Source organism: Pleurotus ostreatus (assembly GCF_014466165.1).
Source record: "Pleurotus ostreatus strain PC9 chromosome Unknown scaffold_10, whole genome shotgun sequence".
Taxonomy (NCBI): Eukaryota; Fungi; Basidiomycota; class Agaricomycetes; order Agaricales; family Pleurotaceae; genus Pleurotus; species Pleurotus ostreatus.
In genome coordinates, this window is record NW_023503165.1 from 404,288 (window position 1) to 420,823 (window position 16,536).

General features: G+C 50.7%; 5 protein-coding genes across 5 annotated transcripts; 2 read left to right on the plus strand and 3 right to left on the minus strand.

Moving 5' to 3' along the window:
* Nucleotides 1-74: 74 nt before the first annotated feature.
* On the minus strand, nt 75-2,224 carry PC9H_001879 (uncharacterized protein; the record flags this gene model as incomplete). The annotated part of the gene is made up of 12 exons (XM_036771525.1): nt 75-153; nt 217-360; nt 410-538; nt 599-624; nt 686-741; nt 803-1,003; nt 1,054-1,159; nt 1,218-1,482; nt 1,538-1,623; nt 1,674-1,776; nt 1,828-1,963; nt 2,023-2,224. The coding sequence occupies 12 exons, from the start codon at nt 2,222-2,224 to the stop codon at nt 75-77; spliced, it is 1,533 nt and encodes a 510-aa protein (XP_036626146.1).
* Nucleotides 2,225-5,049: 2,825 nt separating this feature from the next.
* SBH1 (Arf guanine nucleotide exchange factor sbh1) lies at nt 5,050-5,504 on the plus strand (the record flags this gene model as incomplete). The annotated part of the gene is made up of 4 exons (XM_036771526.1): nt 5,050-5,052; nt 5,106-5,179; nt 5,241-5,357; nt 5,408-5,504. 4 exons carry the CDS (start codon nt 5,050-5,052, stop codon nt 5,502-5,504), a joined length of 291 nt encoding a protein of 96 aa, XP_036626147.1.
* Nucleotides 5,505-8,303: 2,799 nt separating this feature from the next.
* Nucleotides 8,304-10,623, plus strand: PC9H_001881 (uncharacterized protein; the record flags this gene model as incomplete). Its single annotated transcript, XM_036771527.1, has 5 exons — nt 8,304-8,410; nt 8,467-8,737; nt 8,792-9,048; nt 9,103-9,106; nt 9,157-10,623. The coding sequence occupies 5 exons, from the start codon at nt 8,304-8,306 to the stop codon at nt 10,621-10,623; spliced, it is 2,106 nt and encodes a 701-aa protein (XP_036626148.1).
* An 830-nt stretch (nt 10,624-11,453) lies between these two features.
* On the minus strand, nt 11,454-12,456 carry PC9H_001882 (uncharacterized protein; the record flags this gene model as incomplete). The annotated part of the gene is made up of 7 exons (XM_036771528.1): nt 11,454-11,531; nt 11,596-11,937; nt 11,986-12,025; nt 12,078-12,170; nt 12,225-12,264; nt 12,323-12,395; nt 12,448-12,456. The coding sequence occupies 7 exons, from the start codon at nt 12,454-12,456 to the stop codon at nt 11,454-11,456; spliced, it is 675 nt and encodes a 224-aa protein (XP_036626149.1).
* Nucleotides 12,457-13,504: 1,048 nt separating this feature from the next.
* Nucleotides 13,505-16,102, minus strand: PC9H_001883 (uncharacterized protein; the record flags this gene model as incomplete). Its single annotated transcript, XM_036771529.1, has 3 exons — nt 13,505-15,328; nt 15,425-15,628; nt 15,686-16,102. The coding sequence occupies 3 exons, from the start codon at nt 16,100-16,102 to the stop codon at nt 13,505-13,507; spliced, it is 2,445 nt and encodes an 814-aa protein (XP_036626150.1).
* Nucleotides 16,103-16,536: the final 434 nt, after the last annotated feature.

Genomic DNA, 16,536 nt, shown 5'->3' on the forward strand with positions numbered 1-16,536 from the left:
CTCTCTACCGCGATGGAAGACATTCATACAGCGCCACCCAAACTAGATTAGATACAGCGAATTCATCATAGAACTTAGACCTCAACCTCTGAGAGAAGCTTTCCTACTTGACCTGAGCGAGGAGTTATCACCATTTTGAACGGCTTGCAGTATCTAAAATAGTCTCATAAGAATCAAGTAACATCAAGCAAGTAACGGTTGGAATGGGAGACGTACGACACCAGACCAGGGGACATGTCAATTTCAGGCAGGATAGGTTTGCCTTGAGCGTCAAGTGGTGGGCGGAAATTAAAGGCGGAAAGCAGGGTGGATACGATGATGAAGGTGTTATCGGCGCTGAAGAACCGCCCTGGACATATTCTGGGACGCCAGTATAAGTGGCCAGAAAGGCTGGAGGTGATGAACATACCTGCGACCGAACCCAAAGGCGACCTGGGCCGGATCCAAGACGTCTGGGTCGATTTCTCCGTCTTTCAGGAATCTATCGGGGTTGAATTTGGAGGGTTCGGGATAGGCCTCTGGATCGTTTAGCATAGACCTTGAGAGGTAATGCAGGATAAGCCATGATCATGAAATATTTCACTGTAAATTTACGTACCACACGTTGGTCGCAACCAGCGTTCCCTATTGCCGCAAAGGATCATCATTAGGGCTATATACATGCCGCTAGAATATGACAACCCACTTTGGGAATGAAGTAGCCGTCGTATACGTCGTCCTCAGTGACACGGTGAGCGTGACCTACAATGAAGAAATCATGAGGCTGAAGCATACAAGATACGAGAAGAGGTCTTGTATTTACCCATGGGTGTCACTGGTTGCCACCTGGTAACCTCCTTCAAGAGAGCACGGATGTAAGGGAGCTGTTCTCGATCTTCAAAAGTAGGCAGACGGTCGCCAACCACGGCGTCAAGTTCATCCTGGGCCTTCCTTTGTGCCTCAGGGTGGAGAACCATAGCCAGTAAAAAGATTCGGAGAGTACATATGGCTGTGTCGGTTCCACCTAAACGTCACGCGCTCAGCTAAACCCCAGCTCCAGTCCGTTCAACATACCAACGTAGCAAGCAGCAGCAGTATTTCTAGCCACCTCTTCGTCGTCCCCTTCGCTTAAACTTTCTATCAGGCTCTCGGCGATTGATTCAATGGCTTCGCCCTTCGCCTAGCCAGGTAGTAGATAGTTAGTATCCAAAGGCTGACGGCATAAGTGACGAGTATACCAATTTGTCTTTGGTAGCATTCCAGGGTTTGGTAGCAAAGACGTGGTTGATATGCGCAACTGACTGAGCGTATCGTTTGTAGCCAGCGCCAGGAAGCCACGACGGAATATACTTGAGGATCGGGAAAAGGTCGGCAGGTAATGTCCCCGGAATCGTGGCGAGACCTAAACTGGAAATGGCGGACTCGGCGATCTCGATGTACGGGTCGTTATTTTCGGCGATATGTATTCCGTAGGCTACATCCATGATAACGGATGTAACGGCGCTGTAAGATTTTTGTCAGCGGGTAGGGTGGGTATGCGATCTGAGTGCTAATTTACAAACGGATGTGATCCACAGCATTCTCGGGCGACTCCAGGATCTGACGAGCCATCATTCGAGCGCCTCGAGTTTGTTTGGCATTATACTTCTCAGGTATAAGCAAGAGGGGGGGGACGAGGGATGCAGAGAGCGTACCTTATAAACGACACTCGGGTGGAAATAGTCATTGAATGATTTTCTGTGTTCTCTCCATTTCGTCCCATAGGGCAAGAAAACGAAGTTGAAATCCCATTTCATCCTACAGGTACATCAGTGATGAATTTAAAGGCAACGACGATGTGTGGCCAACAGGTCAATCCATAGAGGCAGGCGGGCTCTATCCGAGTATGTGGCCGAACGCTTATCTAGCAGGTCCATGCACTTCTTCCTTGATCCCAAGATGACAACGTGTTGCCCGGCGACATTCATGTAAAGGATATCAGAGTCTCGACGGGGCGTCAGAGAGCTTGTCTGAATGATCCACATGTATATGGAGAACACTCACTGTACTCCTTAAACCAAGAGTTGAAGGTCAGCCATGGCTTTGCGGTAGGCCATTGATGAAGGTTGCCGATCAGTGGAAGTGCTCTGGGACCAGGAGGCAGGGCGTGGCGAGGTGCAGACGGCTTCAGTGCCCAAACCCCTCCAATGGCCGCAACACCTAATAACGGGAGACTCAATAGAGGGTTCGAGATGATGTCGAGCATTCTATGCGAGAAGGGGTTTCTAGGCCGGCACTTATTTTATTATTCTTATATCAGTGCGGGAAGTCACTCGCTGTAACTGATCAGCGTTTGACTTCCGACTTACACACGAAGACTATTCAGCGGTGTGGGCCTGAGTAGAAAAGACGCACAAGGTGCCAGAGCTGGGAATATCTGGGTGGAGGAGCTTCAACGACCTGACGTGGGTCCGCCGGGCTTCTGTGGATTCGTGGAGATTGGATTCGTGGAGAGCATGTCCAACTCCAGTTGTATTTATCGCCATCAACGCTACTAGTACATCGAAAGAGAGAGAGCGCAATTAGTGATTAGAACCAACATTGAATATATGTATACCACCTTGAGGTACCATGACTCCCCACTGACCATTAACAACAGCCAAGTATCGCAAGCGCTCCGCTGAGCAAGTTTATCATCCAGCTTACACGTTGTTCATCACAGCTTGAAAGAAAAGCGCGGGAAACCTCGGTTCAATCAGCATGTTCCGTCGGACGCCCTACGCCGGGTAAATCCTTGGTGATGACGGTATACAATCAAAGGTGCAAAGGACCACTGTGAGTACTCACTGCGTGCGTAACGGCGGCACAGTCGGCGCCTGGAGTACTTATACCATGATTGGTTCTAATGTTGATGCTGTAGGAGTCCTATAAGGAGCACAGAACCGCACCGTTCAGATCAGATCGTGTATGTCAGCAAGAAGCGAAGGTAAGCAGAAATAGAGCACACCGCCGTTGGAGCTTTTCGTCGTTGATTCGTTGGCAAGCCTTATCTGCTTGCCCGCAGCCATCGACTATCAATGATGATATCTGTTACGCGCGGCAAAGTAGGCGAAACGAATACTCCAGGTGTGGATTGTGCGAAGGGAGAACCCGATGGTAGTGCAGGTAAAGAGGTACATCGGCTTGTCACCGCCGGTAAGAAGGAACAATGTCGGCTCACATTGTTGACCTGCTTTGGTATGCGCGATATGTGCCTAAGATTATCTCTTGACCGAGCCAACCCCGCATGTTTCGGTTCAAAACCGAGATGGGGACTATCCACAGCTGTCCGCTAGGTAGTGTAAATATGGAGATGTATAGGAACACCCGAGGGTCTTAAGGCTATTTGGCCCTTTTTGTGTATCCGGAGAGCATTACTGACTCTGGCACTAGTGGTCAGCGTGGCTACGATGGGAGTTGGATTGAACCGACTGGTTGTGGTATGCTTCCATCAGACTTCGCCATAGGTCGCCTACGATAATACAAGGCTCCTTGATGGAGGAAAGCGTTCGCAACGACATCTTTGATCAGCTAGTTGAGCTGGGCCTAGAGCTAGAGGCAAGGTTGTGTGTGAATAAGGTTGTCCTCTCCGAGAGCTTTCTCCATTTCGTACTCGAGGACGCCGGAATAAACTTCAAGTAAGCCCGTCGATGTTACAAAATACTGCCATACGGCGAAGACAGGATAGTACTGTAGCACCCCATACAGCCCACCTTCTTCAATGGGGATTACTGTAGAAGTGGAAGAAGCGAAAGTCTCGCAGTCGGAGGGGGCCTAGGTTCAATGCCGGGCTAACCTACGTTGACAGGATCACTTGGACGGACGATGATCTAGGATATGAATGATAACTTGGCTCATTAACCACTTGGTCCCAGGGGATATACCCACATGAAGTTTGAACTTTATTCAACCAGTCTTTCCGGCCTTTAACGCGCCGATCACTAAAAGCGAATGGGAACATAAGGTGATAAAGGGCTCACAATTATCCGTATATGTTTGCAAAGTAATTTCGAATCTCAACAGCCCTGATAGAAGGAATGGAGATGCCATTCAAAGAGTGCATCATGGCAAAGGCGTGGAGGGTGATAAGATGTAAGTGAGCCTCGTGGACGGTGTAATTGTGATGTTTTCCTTTCATCGTGGGCTCCATTGGTTGTATCGGTCGGGGCGAGCGGCTGTGAGGAGGCGTTCAAGGCAGAAGCCGTGCATAGGGTAGAGAAGAGGCAACAAAAGATCTATGGTGAGAGCTTTCGCTGAGAATGGGGATAGTAGGATGTACGTGCGAGGTGGGAAGGCCCCCCTTTGGGAAAGTCATGCTAGCCTGATTAGCGGGAAAACAGAGGGGCATGCATCCTTTGATGATGCCCGAAGTGAATGCTAAACCGATAGCAGCAGCTCTTGGGAGCCATTTCAGCTCCCTCGGTCCGTGAACGAGGAGTGTTTCGGTTGTTATCGACTTCCGCCGTGAAGAACGCGGCCAGAGTGTGAGCACCTTCGGAATGGAAGCCGCATATGAGAGTCCAGCACGGGGACAGAATGTATTCCCTCCGGAAGTAAAACTGAGCCAGGGCGCAGAGAACGAGGTGCACCAATGTGTCCATGCGGCCTGGTATGCCAGCAAGCATAATTTACCCTGTAGTCTTGGGATACACACGTCTCAGGACAACTCATATACTTGAGCAAAATTGTCACGATCTCTGTGAGACTACGGTGAGATCTTGGGAAACCTTCTTGACGTCTTTTAAGGCCGCTCAGAAGGCGGTCTTGAAGTCGCGGATTCTGTGACAATTTGTTCAGTGCTTGTATAAACTATGTATCGTAGATAGATTCATCTCACCGCACTTGAATGTCATGATAACGCGTTCCGAGTTGGCGGTAAGTATCGGCGAGCGCCTCCAAGAGTCGCGTGACCCACTAGTGATCAGTCCATGCATTAAGCGCCCCTTCATTTCACACGGCTACGTTTCAAACCTCTGCCAGCGCAGACACTTGACTTTCATAAATTTCAACCACATACATACCCACCTCTTCACTTTTTTCGCTCCCTACGCCATGGTATGCTCGGTTTTCTCTATAGGTCTCACGCAAACTTACGAGTTTCTTTACAGTCTGACTCTGATTCACCGCGCACGAACGGAAGCCCACGCCCATCTGGTGCTAAGCCTCCTGGTACTCAGATTCGGTCCGTCTTGATGTTCTTTCTGCTATTGAAGCACTAACAAACAATTCTCTGCTGTAAATAGTCGACGTGCTGCTGGTTCACAGGTCGCGAAACCCAACTCGTCGCGGGCAGCTGGTGCTGGCGGCTCCTCGAATACGATGCTGAAGCTTTACACCGACGACTCACCTGGATTGAGAGTGTGCGTTTCAGTCTTCTCTCGATACTTCCGTGCTAAGGCAACTCTATTAGTGACCCTTTCATTGTCCTCGTCCTGTCTCTCTCGTTCATCGGCTCAATTTTCTTCCTTCACATCTCCGCCAAGGTCATACGATCATTCTCAAAGTAATCGAGTATGCTCTCTTGTTGCCTGCGGCTACGATAGGATTATCATTCTGGGAGGGGGCACATACACAACCTCCCTTGGCCATGTCATTGGTTCCGACATGTCATACGCTCTGTGTATGTGTAAAAATATTGCCTTGGAGGCTACCTATATCATATTTAATGCTTTTACTCCCACACTTAATCCTCAATTGGCTTGGACTTCGAGCTTCAAGGTAACATGGGGTCGTTTGCGTGCGCGCATTGGGTAACCGGGTTCATGGTCTAGACGAACTGCTTTGCCTGCAATATGCTTACTCACAGGTCTATCATTTTATTCGTATTCACAGGAGACGATTCGACCACTTTGACTGGCTCAGCTTTCGCCGATCCGCTACATTTGTCTTGAACGCCGTCTTCGTTGCCTCGACCCGTGCATGCGAACCTACTCCAGGTGTCCTGAATGGGCGACGTAGATCTTTCTCTCATATGCATTCAGCCACCTTCTCATCTTGCCAGCGAACCCCCGGCCTCACTTCTTTCCCTTACCCTCGGAAGGTGGCACGCCACAGCCGCCCACCTCGGCCGACGTAGCATCGAGCGTCCACGATTAAAATAAATCATAACTACACGATACACGAGGCTCGTTGGCATCTTATCACCCTACACGCCTTTGCCATGATTTTTGATGATCACGACTACTTCTGTCGGGGTTTTCATGACTCGACTTTCTTTGTATGCCTTCGGATTCCAGAAAATGGAAGCTGCGCAAGCGCTGGGGGCGTTTGTACAGAGTCTTTCTATTCGTTGGGTGTATGTTGGTGGATGACGGACTGGTCTTCTGCGTTGGCTTCGGTTGATCTGAATCCATGCTTGATATGTTTTCTGGAAATCAATCTGCAATCAATCACTACGTGGCTTCGTGGCTTCATGTGTGAGACTCGTAGGTCGGGCAACACTGCCCAGGCTACATGAGTTGTCTTCGTAACAGATACACTAGGTCTCCTTCACAACATATGGGTCTTCAAAAGGTATGGGTTGTTTTGTGTGCGAGTCTTGACACTTCGCTAAGAAACTTCCAGCATCCCCACGATATCTCGTATGTGTACTTTTCGCTTGAGGGAACACCCAAGCTACATCATATCGACCACGCATTGTTGCCATCATGAATTCGTGGACACGCGGAAAGCAAAGCTAAACATTCATACCCTGTCCGTATAACCTCAACATAAACGTGAAGAACCTCCTGGTCGAGGACGTCAGCGTAGGGGAGCACAGTCAACGTCGTACTGCCCCCGCATTAGCCACCTTTTTCGCGTAGGCAAACGGCCGTGTGTTTGATCACCAGTATATATACACATCCACTGTACAGCATGTGCGGCCATCTGCCTCAATCCTTCGGTGTCATTCTGTCGAAGACGCAACTAGTCACTTAATAACGTAAATCAAGTTACCGATGTTAGGATACCCGGTTTATTTTATCCATCCCGAGATGTTTTTAAACTATACAAGGGTGTCGGCCGACAAGGACTTGAGTTTGATCAGGTCCCAAGGATATGGCATGCCAGGTGGCTTTCGTTTTATTTATTTTCTTGGATGAATGGCGTTTTACGTTTTAATCAATCCGTAACGAACCATTCTCATGTGTGCTGCTGAGCCGCCCGTTGTGCCCTCTGCTTGTATTAACTTCTTTCCGCAAACCATGTGTTGCCCCTGAACGCTCCTTAATATTAATCAGCAGGAAGATAGGAGCTTGTATGAAATTTTGGCAGATTTACCTCCTTGAACAGTCCTTGAACTACCCCGCTCCTCCTGCTGGCTAATATGGGTCCCCGCGTTTCGCGTTTCAGTATTGTTACGCACAAAAGGTCAACTTGACGAGATATGAGGTTGCCAGCTGAGGGTGAAGCGGAACCCCCGTGCAATGTGCCTTTCATATCGCTGGAATGCCCCACGGGCTATTACGGAATGTCGGGAACGACAAGAGAGTACCTTGAAATGAATTGCATAACTCAACCTCTTTCTCGGTGCAACTTAACGACAAGGTGCGCTCCATACGTGTTAATACCAGGCTTGTACGATAAACTCACCATACTGTTATTACCTGTAGCGGCCTCAGAGTTAGAGCCAAACGACGCTCATCACGCCGCGGAAATTTGACATATCCCTGAAATTGACATGGTCGTCGTTCTGGCTTGGATGGCATGTTCTATGCAGACGTTCGTATCACGACCAATAAAGAGCAGACACCCTTGACGCTCAGTCTGCGTGTTCGCCATGAGGCGCTTGACTTCCGTACCGATTGCCGACAAGGACCAATCAGGTGGTACACCCAGCCTTACAGAATGCCTGGAATTCTAGCATGACCTAGTTTAGGCCATCCAAGGCAGCTTACGACAGCCGTCGCCGAATCTTCTCAAGTGCGAACCAGTTGCACCCTTATCTGCGGAGTTGACTCCCAGTGCTAATCCTGAAGTAACTCACACCGGCAGCTTGGCCTGAACTTGGTGGCTGGACTTAATGTCTAGCGATCGCAAGTCACCATCCATGATCTGTGATTGGGAAGGGCCGAGTGACATGGAGGCCGATTCGAATAAAGCCTCCTCCCTTCGGTTACCTGCAGCCTCGTGTAGCCTTTATAACGCTCCAGCTTCGCCATCGAGGGTTCGTACTTGGTACCAACATATCCCATCCACCATTCATCTACACGTGCAGCGGGTCAGGCAGACCTATACTTCTACCATCCGACTCGACTTCCGACTGTGTACACTTGTCTTGACATCGTACGCGCGCTTCCTTCCATCCCTCGGTCCCCCTCTTCAAGATGCTCAGTTTGGCTCCTGGTTCGGCTTGTGATGTCTGCCTAGAGCCGTTTGACCACTCCTCTCATGCACCTCATTCTATACGTTGTGGGCACATATTTTGTATGAGGTATGTCCACTCGCTTTCTGTGCCTCCCTTTGTGTGGACTGACGTGTTCCTGCTAGCTGTCTACATCACCTGAGCCCCGCCATTTGTCCTTTATGTAGGCAGCCCTTCGACACGGAGTCATTCATCAAACTTCACATCGACCTCGATAGCCTCCGACCTCTTAGCAACGGAAACATGCACGGCCCCCAAACACAATCCGCAGACCTCGAGGCGCGTCGCTTGCAGGAAGCTATCGCTGACATAGGTAATCGTGGCGCCTCGGAACAACACCTGCGCAGTGTTATCGACGAATGTCGGACATTCCTCAGCAGCCAACCGCGATCCTCGGTAGGTCCCACCTGCCATTCCCCCGCTTGATCCATGACCTCATATTCTGGATAGTTCCAAGACCTACGCGTTAGCCATCGCATGTTGGCCTACATGTGCGAGGTCCGGAGCAAGTTGAAGATCGAGAAGAAGGTTGTGGAAGATCTTCACAAAGAGATCGCTGACAAGGAAGCAGAGAAGAAAGAGGTGGAACGGAAATACGAAGATCTGGTGCTCACTAGCCGTGCTGCGAAGGATACAGCTACCGCGATCGAAGCAAGTCTGAGGGAACACTGCGACCGTGCCCAAGCCGCATACCAGTATATGGCTGAGTGAGTACTTCATTGGTATTCAACCGTACCTATCTCTAATCGTTGTGTTTCTAGCCGAGTGAGTACAATTGAACTGTGACCATCTGCACACATTGCTGACGATACTAGTACAAGTTCGTCGTTGGTGAATGGGGTCGACTCAACGAGGAGCTCAAACTCCTTCGCTCGGGCTCAAACTTAGTCGATCCGGACTATCATAAGCATGCCATAGATAGATATCCAGTCCCCGAGTTCCCTCAGCTACCCAGCCGGGACGCGGATTCTGATCTTGACCTCAAGGCCAAAATCGTCAACCCTGAATACCTTATCTCTCCTTTGCCAGAGTTCACGGGCGGTCTACCTTCATCACTCGGGGCCTTTGCAGCCCTTCCGGACGTCGATAGTGGCGATGGCGAACCCGAGGATGAAGAGTCCACGGATGACGAAGAACTCGAGGAGCCTTCGACGTCTTCATGTGGTGCTGAAGGTTGCCCCTTGAATTGTCGCTGTGTTCCTTTCCCCGTCCCGGCTATGCCTCCGGTCATGTCGCAGCGATTCGTTATGGAGAAATCTAACACCGTTCAGGACCTTGATTCGACCCCTGGCCCCGTGCGCCATTCCTTCCGCGAATCACTTGCCACCGAACAAGCTTCCACCCCTGTCGTTCCTGATAGGGCACGCAGTGGCTTGTCCCTCACCATGCCCAAGACTTATGATCGCTCTGATGGCCGTCCATCCCGAACACAGTCCTTCTCAAGTCAGCGATCTAGTCGTAGTCGCAGTGGAAGCAGGCCCCCATCGACCAAGCCTCCAGCTTCTCCTCCTACCGCTTCTTCGTCTCGGTCTTCCCTCAGTTATTCCATTCCCCCACGCGACACTAGTGGTCAAGAGACCGATCATCTACGCCGCTTGCACGATCTCCTTCAAGATGGCAATGTTTCAGCTTCCTTGCCGAACATGTCTTCAGCTCACTTCATGGCAAATCGTACTGACTCTAATAGAGCCACTGAGGTTTCCCGCCCCCCTTCTCGGTCTGCTTCGACATCGGCTCATAGCAGACCCCTTCCTCCTAGGCCAGATAATCAAGTAGCAATAAGCCTATCGACTAATCCTCTACCTATATCCGTTCCACCGCCCCGGGCAAGCGAACCATCGCAGATGACGGTCCAGCGTCCCATGGTTGTCTCAACCGCAAGCAGCGCAGCTCTCGCGCTCGAGAAGGCTCAGAAAGAACGCCGAGACGCCGAGCGGGAGCGCCTACGCGAGGATCGTCGCAGCGAGAAGGAACGCGATAGACAGGACCGTCCCCGGCAGGACTCAGACCGTCAGAGGCCGCAGCAGGTACCCCCATCTTCGACCTCGACGGCATTGATGACTTCACAGAACCCAACATCTTACCGCCACCGGGAAGAAGGAGGCTTCACCGCGCTACCGACGTCTGGCTCTACTTTGCGGCGCGAAGGCTCTTTCCACCAAAGAGTCACCCCTAGTAGTCTTCGAGATTCTACGTATGCTCCCGCTCAACAGTACACTCATCACTCTGTTAAGCGGCATCCAATCGGTTCAGACACTCGTGTTACTGGTTTATACGCGTAATTTCTTTTACTTTGCTGCATCCATCTGTCGCTCGGTCTTCCCGTCCTCCATATCCCAACTCAACCCGCACCGATAGAGGCTCTCGAGGACTCGCTTTATTTATCAAGTATATGTGCATCGAACCGCTTCCATGTATGTTTATTCGTTCTCGACGAGCGACATTCACTTTCGCACAAATCCGCCTTTCCGTTGGCATTGTATCAGATAGTTTGTTCACATTGTATATCATCTTGCAATATTCATCTCCTTCATATCTACCTTCGGTGTCAGTGTGCCACCAACATATATTATCGACATCTGCTTATCGCCAGTTCTCCGACACCGCAATCGGCGCGGAAGTGCCCATTGTGACTTATCCAAGTTCCGTCCAGCAATCAGCTAGCCTAACAGTTGGGATCTCGGTCCCTGGTATTGCGTCCTATCTATCTGTCTATCTGTTCCGTGACAAATCCCTCACTTCAAAACTACATTTAGCTACATTACCCAAGGCCTGGGATTAAAGTTGCAAACCGTCGCGGAGTGATTGTCCTGTCGGAATCAAATACACAAAGGTAGGTTGCATGGTCATGGTACCATGCGAGAAGCAATAGCAGCGGAGTAATGTTGGGGTCACTTGTGGTTCAAAGCGAGGCACATCAGATTATCGTCATAGCACGCTGATAGGCGGACGAGTCTGCGGCCGCAGGTTTCGAGGGTCCAAATTGTAAACGTCTAAGGACACAGGATTACTATACAGTACTTGTATAATAGGAACTTCTGAAATAGAGGCAGATAGGCTATTCGAGGATGCGAGGTGTGATAGGCCGGACCATGGGTTCTCCGAAGTTGTACTACGTTGCGGAGGGCTTGTTCCCGCATTGGTTCAACCCCGCACCGCAGAACTGGGCCGCCAAGATCCACATGAGGACCTGAAGGAGTGAAGTCTAAATTAGCCAGATTCTGATAAGCAAGGGGGCAATGTGATCTGCTCACCAGTCCAACTACTGCGCTTAGAGCCAGAATCTTCGTGTTCTTCCACCACATCTGTCTGCGCACTGTGCGAGCGCCGCGTCTGAAAGCGGTGGCCTGACCAGCCATAACGTCCGTCTTATCAACTAAAAGCTCTATCCTTTCGCCTCGACTTAATATCTGCTCCACGTTCTGAACCATGATGTCCTTAACCTGGTTAAGCTCCGTTTGGGCGCGTACGAGTTCATCGGGCGGAGGAGCGGTGTTGTATGTGTGCATGAGATCGGCGATAACTGGCCCGAAGCTCCCCTGTTGACTGTAGGCGGGTGAATCTGAAGCAGCCGAAGACGAAGGGGCTGACGTGAACTAAGTCATGTGTTAGACTGAGCGTATATAGCCAGAATCCTGGTATACCTTTCTCTGCAAGTCGGTCAAGAAGGCGAAAGGCATCCTCCTAATGTCAGACAAAGTTAGACAATACTATTTCGCCGGAATGAATGGCTTACCGTCCAGCAGAGTCATCGGCCATGACTAGATACGTGAATCCGCCTTCAGAAATGTAGTGAAAGAGGTATTGCTCCCAAACATAAGTTAGTTTGCTGATAGCGTTCACGTTCAGCGTTCAGATAGCAGAGGACAGATTCACTTCCAACCTATTATTTGGCGGTATTTTGGAGAGGATGGTCTGGGTTGCTGTAATTCAGCTCCTCGTCAGCCATTTTCCATGTACCCCCACCGCAGCATCGCTAACCTTGGGAGAAGTCTCGCTTGCCCGCTGAGTGTTCTGCCAGGATGGTTGGACCTGCCGCAACGAGAGCGTGTATCTAGGTGAGGCTCAGATCACGTACGTGTATAGCGTGCTATTTGGCCACTTACTAAAGACATTGTTAAAATTGGAGAACGATGAGGACGAGGTGCGCAACGATGTGGAGAACAGTAACCGGACTCAAATGACGACGCTGCGCGCTAGTCCTATTCGCACGGCCGTAGTAGGTTTAGCGCCTATATTACCCTACAGATGACTTGGACTATTCAGATTAACTGCTGGTCCTTGAATATACGAAGGCTTGGCTACGACTGGCCCATCGGTTAGGCGTAGAACATTATATTTTGGTCGAAACCCATGCCGGACGCCCAATATAATCCGGACACCGACTCAGACATGGGAACTTAAGCACTTTAGAAAGCATCAGCGGTTTCCAGAGCTCCTGACGCATCTCGGTGGTTTGATGAACTAGCCTTGCCTTCGTATGGGCCCCAGAGCAGTTATCGATCGATGGCATCAGCCGCAACCATAATGAAAGTTAAGTTGAACCGCGTGTGGAGACTGTACCCACATGACCATATGAATCGAGGGATTGCTTCGACGACAGACGTTCCGAGTACCACGCCCACATGCGCAACCAAGTTCGGTTCAAATGAGAGATGAGAAATTGAAATGACATGAGAATAGAAGGAAGAACATAGAACTGAATAACCTTCTGCAACTCTTCTTCAAGAGCTGTTGTTCCCCGACGACTAATTTGAGAACGACACGCCTTTGAACCTTGAGACGGGGTTGTAACTAAAAGTGTTATCGATGCTCGACCGGATAGGTGAACGTGGAGAGTCCTGGGACAATTTCCGCAGTCTGATGTTCTCAGCAAGCGCGTCTGGGGAATGCTCCCAAATACTAGCTGAGTCTCGCTGATGCTAGCTCTAACCACCGGAATCCCGTGAAAGATCAAATGAATTATCGCGGCGGATGTGTTCCATTTAAATACGAGTAAGCACTGTATAAATACACTGCGCATGCCCTTGGACACTAAACGGCCAATCTGTGGTATGAGGCGATCTGAAACATGCATGATAAGTATGATAAAGACGGTTTATGACAGCAGAACAAAGACAGCAAGTAAAGGCAAAAAAATCCAGTAAGCATTCTAATTAGGCATTAATGATCGTAACTCCAGGATCGTAGGAAATTTCGTGTAGAGACGATTGGCGTCGGTGCGGAGATGACGAGGTTGGATGCGAGCGGTTCCTCGGTCAGATCGAGACCCAAGGCATTTCCGAAGCTCTGATTCGCTGGTAGTGGGGCATCGCTGAGGTAGCCCTCATCCACCACACCGGACGAAGTGACAGCAGGGGCGGGGGCCACAGGCGGCGCAGAAGGTGTGGCGTTCTCGTCTATGATACGCAATATCCCAGTTGTGGTGGATCCACGCCGGGGACGATGCCGACGATGGCTGCGGTGCTCGTCTGAGCTCCCATTAGCTTGCGACTGGCCGTCTGTCCTAGCCGATGCAATCGACGGTCGCGTGGAATGTTCTGGCAACGTGGAGTGTCGTGATGGTCTTGGTCGATCCTCAATTATCACTCGTGCGTGTCTCGATCCCAGGTTGGTATTTGTCTCAAGGAGCATGGACAGGGTTTGCAAGGGATCCGTGACGGTTGGTCTAGCATGATCGGAAGCTCGGGGTGTGGCATCCACGCTGGTATTCGCAGCCGAAGTGCTGGACACGCTCTCGGGACCGTTTGGTGGTTCCCGCGGGGCGAAGGGGAAGTATGGATTCCTGGAGCTATCAGAAGATGCACTCGTCCTCACCCCGGCTCCAGGGGGGAACCAATGAAGGCCGAGATCAGCGACGCTGCTACCAGAAGAACCCGGCGGCTGGTTAGACGGCACTGTCCCCCAGGAGGATATGCTTTCACGGTCGGACGCTGTGCGAGAGGCTGGAGTAGCTACATGTGCTTCAGAGTCGGTGGATGGGGGGTTCTGGGAGTTTCCTGTCCGCGTTGACCGTCTCCGAGAGCGATGGGCACCGGATGAGCTAGAGGATGGGGTGATTGTGGAGTCCGTAACATGGCCATCTGCGGGTGTGCTATCTCGCCGAGATCGAGAAGATCTGTGATAGCCATGTGGTCTTGACGAGGTCGTGGTCGTAGACACTGGCGCTGTTTGAGGGGGCTGTAGCAAACTTTCTTCTGGTTCCCTGTGACGATTTGGGGTCGCACTGTACAAACCCAACCCAACCCGTGGTGTCTCTTCAAGAACCACATGCTGTAAAGACTGCGCAGACGGCATGGACAAAACCCCGTCGTGGCTTACTGTAGTCTTCATCGACGGTGCGTAATTGTAACCATACCCATAACCACGAGCATAACCTGCGACGTATGCTCCTGCAGGAGCAGCGGCATCTAAACCATTGCTAGATTCCCCTAGCAAGCTAGATGACCCAGATGCAACAGGTTGACCCCATCCACTCACACCTTGTGGCAACGCAGTTGATGAACTAGGTATCACCCGTTGATTAGGTGAAGCGCCAGGAATCAGGTCGCTCCGTTTACCGCTAGACTCAGTGTCCGTGGCAGGGTAGCGGTGTGTATTGTAGAGAGGTTGTTTTTGTTTCCTCCGAGCAACTTCCTCCCTTCTCCGAGCTTCTTCAGCCTGTTGTAGCTCGGCAGACTCCCGATCTCTAGCAGCAATTTCGGCACGAACGGTCGGGTCGGGAGAAACATATTCCTCGTGAGGTCGAGTGGAGGTCGAGGCTCCGTTAACGTTCCGTTCTGCGGAGGATCCGTTTGTTTGATGTTTAGGCGAGAGGGGGACATGAGGATCGGAAGCGAAGCGCAGCCCAGCTGCTGCAGCTCTTGCGAAGGCAGGATATCTATCTATAGGAACAGGTTCCGGAGGCTTCGGGAGGGGATTCGTAGTATATTGGTATTTCGCCAGATCAGCCTTGAGCTTCTCGATGACAATTTCACACTCGGAATACTGGCAAGGTTAAATCAGCGACGCAAATTAACTATAGACACGACACGGTTACCTGACTAAAAACAAGCGTTAAATACGATCAATATAGATGGTAGCAACGACGTACGTCTTAAAGCGATCTCTTTCGAGTATGAGACTCTCTTCAATAGATTTCGACAGTCTACTGTCTTCTTCTGCACGTTCAATGGTGGTTTTGAGGAGACGGTTCATCGTTACTATCATTGCTCGATCCTTCTCCCGTTTCTTCTGGAGTTTATGGTACTGTAAAACCCCATCTCGGGCTTTACGAAGGGCAATGCACTTGAGCGGCGGACGGCGTAAGTATACGAAGAGCTCGTGACCGGCGCTCGTACTCACCACATCGTCGGCCTTGTTCTCCAGGAATGTGGTTACCTCTCCCGTCAAGGCCTCAATGTCTTCTTGTGGCGTATTCTCTCCCCACGACAGCGAGAGACTTCGCAGCAACTCTGTCTCTCTAGTCTCGTCTTCTTGTCCGGGGTCTACATTCTCTGGCCTGTCAACGTGCAGCTTCTTGATTCGATCCGGAGCGAAGGCCTTGCGGCAGAGCGGGCAGCTGCTCGGAGTTACAGCCCCCAAGCAACTATGCACACCTCGAGTTAGTTTGTTCCTAGGATATGGTGCGAACCACCCACGTTTTGCAAAAGATGTGACCGCAAGGAATAGCATGAGGTGACTGCGCTGCATCATCCCAACTATAGGGATCCAGGCAAACGTCACAGCGGCTTGATGGGTGTAGAACAAGCATGTGTTCATATAGAGACTGGGCAGTCCAATGTTATGGCTTGGCCAGTAGCCCACGGCGCCGACAAATAGTGCGCGGCTAGTAGAGTGCGATTATTTCGAAATTTAGCAGCAGAGCGTGAGGTCAAGGTCTAAGCAAGAACGCCTCGTGGTCAGAAGCGCCCTTTCATTAGGGGTTCCCTAGCTTCTGGATCAGGACTCGACGAATGAGTATTGCTAGGTATAGTCTCGCATAATTATGGGGTAGTACTAGATAGCCACCGCTGGCGACTCGAATACCTTGCTAGGCTTTATGGTGACCTTATCTGACTGAAACTCATGGGTACTCAACCTACAAATATGCAGCTGGACCCGCGCCTTCCCACTTGCTGCTGTGCACCTCATCATGGATCAGTTGGGTGGTATATGCTGCTTTGTTACCATATGATATGCACGGTAGAGAAAAA